The sequence below is a fragment of the Corylus avellana genome, chromosome ca7 (genome assembly GCF_901000735.1).
Source record: "Corylus avellana chromosome ca7, CavTom2PMs-1.0".
Classification (NCBI taxonomy): Eukaryota; Viridiplantae; Streptophyta; class Magnoliopsida; order Fagales; family Betulaceae; genus Corylus; species Corylus avellana.
Window position 1 is genome coordinate 5,617,710 of NC_081547.1, and position 3,286 is coordinate 5,620,995.

Here is a 3,286-nt window from a genome sequence, read left to right on the forward strand (position 1 = left end):
ACTGCGACTGTAATATCTATTATTCTAAAAGTTTAATTTTTAAACTTTTGGGTTGAAAGCCCATTTAATACTATCTCTAGCCCATCAAAACCAAACTAACTATACCCATATCACATATTCGGCCTAAACTATTTATTTATTTTTGAAACCTAATTCAAAGAAAAACAAGAAGCCTTCTACTAATAAAATGTTGACACAAACAATCATAGAAGAGAGATATTACACTATAAGTGAAACTCGAGTTGTAGATTATGTGAGAAATTTACTAGAAATTTTATTTTTATTTTTCTAAGCAAAAAGGCACATGTGGGAGATCAATTATAGTTATTTTATTTGGATGTGGTCATAGTAGCACTTATCCGCTAGGAGCTATACAAAAACAGCCTAGACAGTGAGAATCGTATGCATTTTCTCAATTTTAATTGAGCCATAGCCTGACCCGGACCTATTAGAGCACCAATAAGAACTAATGTAATTTACATATTCGAACTCTTGCCTTACCTAATCACTTTCTTGAAAGACTAAAACTTTGATTAGAATGCACCAACACCAATGCTACAAATGGCTCTGGTTTTGCTTTGTTTCCTATTGAATCTTTCCTTTGTTATTGTAATTATTTTTTATAGATTTGGTTGCCAAGGAAATCTACAGTGGGACATTGGTCTTGAACAAAACTTAAGGTGCGAACGGACCAATTTAGAGAAAGGTCCAAAAATCAATGCTTTGTGACAGTGATCTGATGGGTCCAAAATCAAAAGGAAAAATTATAATTTACCCTCCTAAAGTTGACAGCATTTTTCAATTTGAACACTAAAGTTTTAATTTTTGTAATCCACCCCCACAAAGTTGTAATTGTTTTCAATTCGACCAATATTATCCCAAAATTCCCATATTGCCCCTAATTTTATTTTTTTTATATATATATATATAAAAAAAAAATAAATAAATTTGGGGGTACAAAAATGGCCAGATGGCCAAAGGGGTGGCTACAGCCACCTCGAATTTTTTTTTTTAAATTTTTTTTGTAAAAAATAAAAAATAAAAAATTAGTGGCAATATGGGAAGTTTTTTATATAATTGCTCAAATTGTAAAAATTTGGAACTTTGGGTAGGTGAATTGCAAAAATTGAAACTTTAGTTTTCAAATTGAAAAACGATGTCAACTTTAGGAGGGTAAACTGTAATTTTTCTAAATCAAAATTCTAATAAGACCCAAGCCGACTGAAGCAACCGGTATTGCACCACCGGCCTCGGAAAGTGGTTTTCGTCAAGATTAATCGTCGGACTAATGCCGATTCAGGTGTGTTTGTCGAATCAAACTTGCCATTATTTTACTTCTCATTCATCTCTTCTTTTAAATTTGTCAGTATATGATAAATTTTTTTTTAAAAAAAATACGAATAAAAATAAATAAGAGATAGAAAAAGAAAATTAAAGAAAGCTATTTATTAACTTAAAAATAAAAAATTATGTGAAACAGGAAAGTCACAAGATATATGAGCCAAAGGACAAGTTAAATACAGTGACGTACGTAGGCAAGCAAGCGTTGGAAAGGGAAAAGAAGAAAAAACAAAGACAGACAAAAGAGGAAGACAAATGATAAAGTGAGTCACAACAAATCACTGCTCATCAGAAAAAATAAAAGAAAAAAGAAGTCACATTAAATTAGCAAAATAGGATAAGTTACAACTAACTTACGTACCTCCTCACATACATATGAAAATTAAAGGAAAAAATAAAAATAAAATAAAATAAGAAAATCTCTAGACTAGTGAATATAAAGGAAATCATTAGGAATTATGTCTCTTCAGCTCTCTTCTTTTAGTGGCAAACACTTCTTCATGTCTCATTATCCAAAACCGCTCTATTTCTTCTGGTTTCCGCCCTGGAATCCGACCGGCGATCAGAGCCCACCTGTACACGTTAATTTTAAAATCAATTAAAACAGAGATTTATATATATATATGGACATTCAAACAAAATCGCACCGAGCCAATAATGAGAAGCATAGGAATTAGAAAAATAAATAAATTCCTAAAAAAATTCGGAGCCCAAATGATGCACACATGCAACTCTTTGGTAATATCTGTCTCCATCGTCAGAATTCAGAATGGGACAGAGTTTGTTAAAAAAAAAAAAAAAAAATGTTATTTTTTTCTGGTGACAAAAGAAATGTTTTTTTTTTTTAAAAAAAAAAAAGGGGTTTACCTGTCACCAACCAGCTTGTACATTCTATGGATGAGATCTTCTTCTTGTTCCGACATCTTAATGAACTCCCACTCTATACTGCTCACCTCTGCCAAAACGAGAGAGAGAGAGAGAAGCGTTAGATATTTAACTTTGAAATGAAAATGGTGAGGCGAGAAAATAAAATGAAGGAAAAAAAAAAAAAAAAAAAGACAAAAAGAAGGAACCCAGATTGAAATATGCAGCAGAAAAAGGAAGGGAATAAAATCCGTAAAGAAATTTAACCAAAAAAGAGAAGAAGCCGGACGGTATTTTAGTGCAACATAAATGGAAATGACAGAAAATTGAAGGAAAAAGAAGAGGAGGCAGAATGGGATTTGGTACAGAAAATGACAGGGAAAATTGAATGGAACTCACCCTCAGAGTAACAACTACTGGTCTTGGCTTGCTTTCTGCGACGCTTATCCATAGCTTTCAAGCAATGGAAAATGGGGAGAAAAAAGAGATGGAGAGATCGATAAACAGAGAGTGAGAGAGAGAGAAACCCCGGGGGAGTTCGTGGCGATTCTATAAGGGAGGGAAAGGATTTGGCATTTAAGAGTTTCCAAAAAGGGAATTTGAGAAACATAAATTATATGGGTTTTATTTTTTATTTTATTATATTTTTTGTTGTCCTTTAAAATGGCATTGTAAGAAGAGCTTGAATGAATGCTTGGGAACAAAGCAGCAAAGGAACGGCAGGTCCTACCAAACAAACAAAATAAAATTCCGTTGACCTGTAGTTGTCCCTCACCCCCTCACTAAATCTAATTCTACAAGGTCAAAGACTTCATCCGGGCACTCTCTTCTAAAAGACACTATTACCCTTTCATTAGACCAACAAAATTCCCATTTCCTAGGTGCAAAGTTGTGCTTTCCAGGTGTTAATAAGGTTTTCTTTTGGTCAAACTGAAACATATTTGTGCAACGTGGCAAGCATGCATGATGCATGCCTCCATTAATTGCCTTCTTGTGAGGGGCGCCCCATGTTAATTAATTTATACCCCTATTTTTGGTTGGTACTGGATATCATTAGTTTGTGCTTTTTGGGGCGATTAGT

At 33.4% G+C, this 3,286-nt stretch overlaps 1 protein-coding gene across 1 annotated transcript; it reads right to left on the reverse strand.

Annotated features, from left to right (window-relative positions):
* Positions 1–1,639: 1,639 nt before the first annotated feature.
* On the reverse strand, positions 1,640–2,823 carry LOC132188321 (transcription factor CPC-like). Its single transcript, XM_059602744.1, has 3 exons — positions 2,605–2,823; positions 2,209–2,296; positions 1,640–1,914 (listed from the first exon to the last, which is right to left on the reverse strand). Exons 1-3 carry the CDS (start codon positions 2,813–2,815, stop codon positions 1,791–1,793), a joined length of 423 nt encoding a protein of 140 aa, XP_059458727.1. The 5' UTR covers positions 2,816–2,823; the 3' UTR covers positions 1,640–1,790.
* Positions 2,824–3,286: the final 463 nt, after the last annotated feature.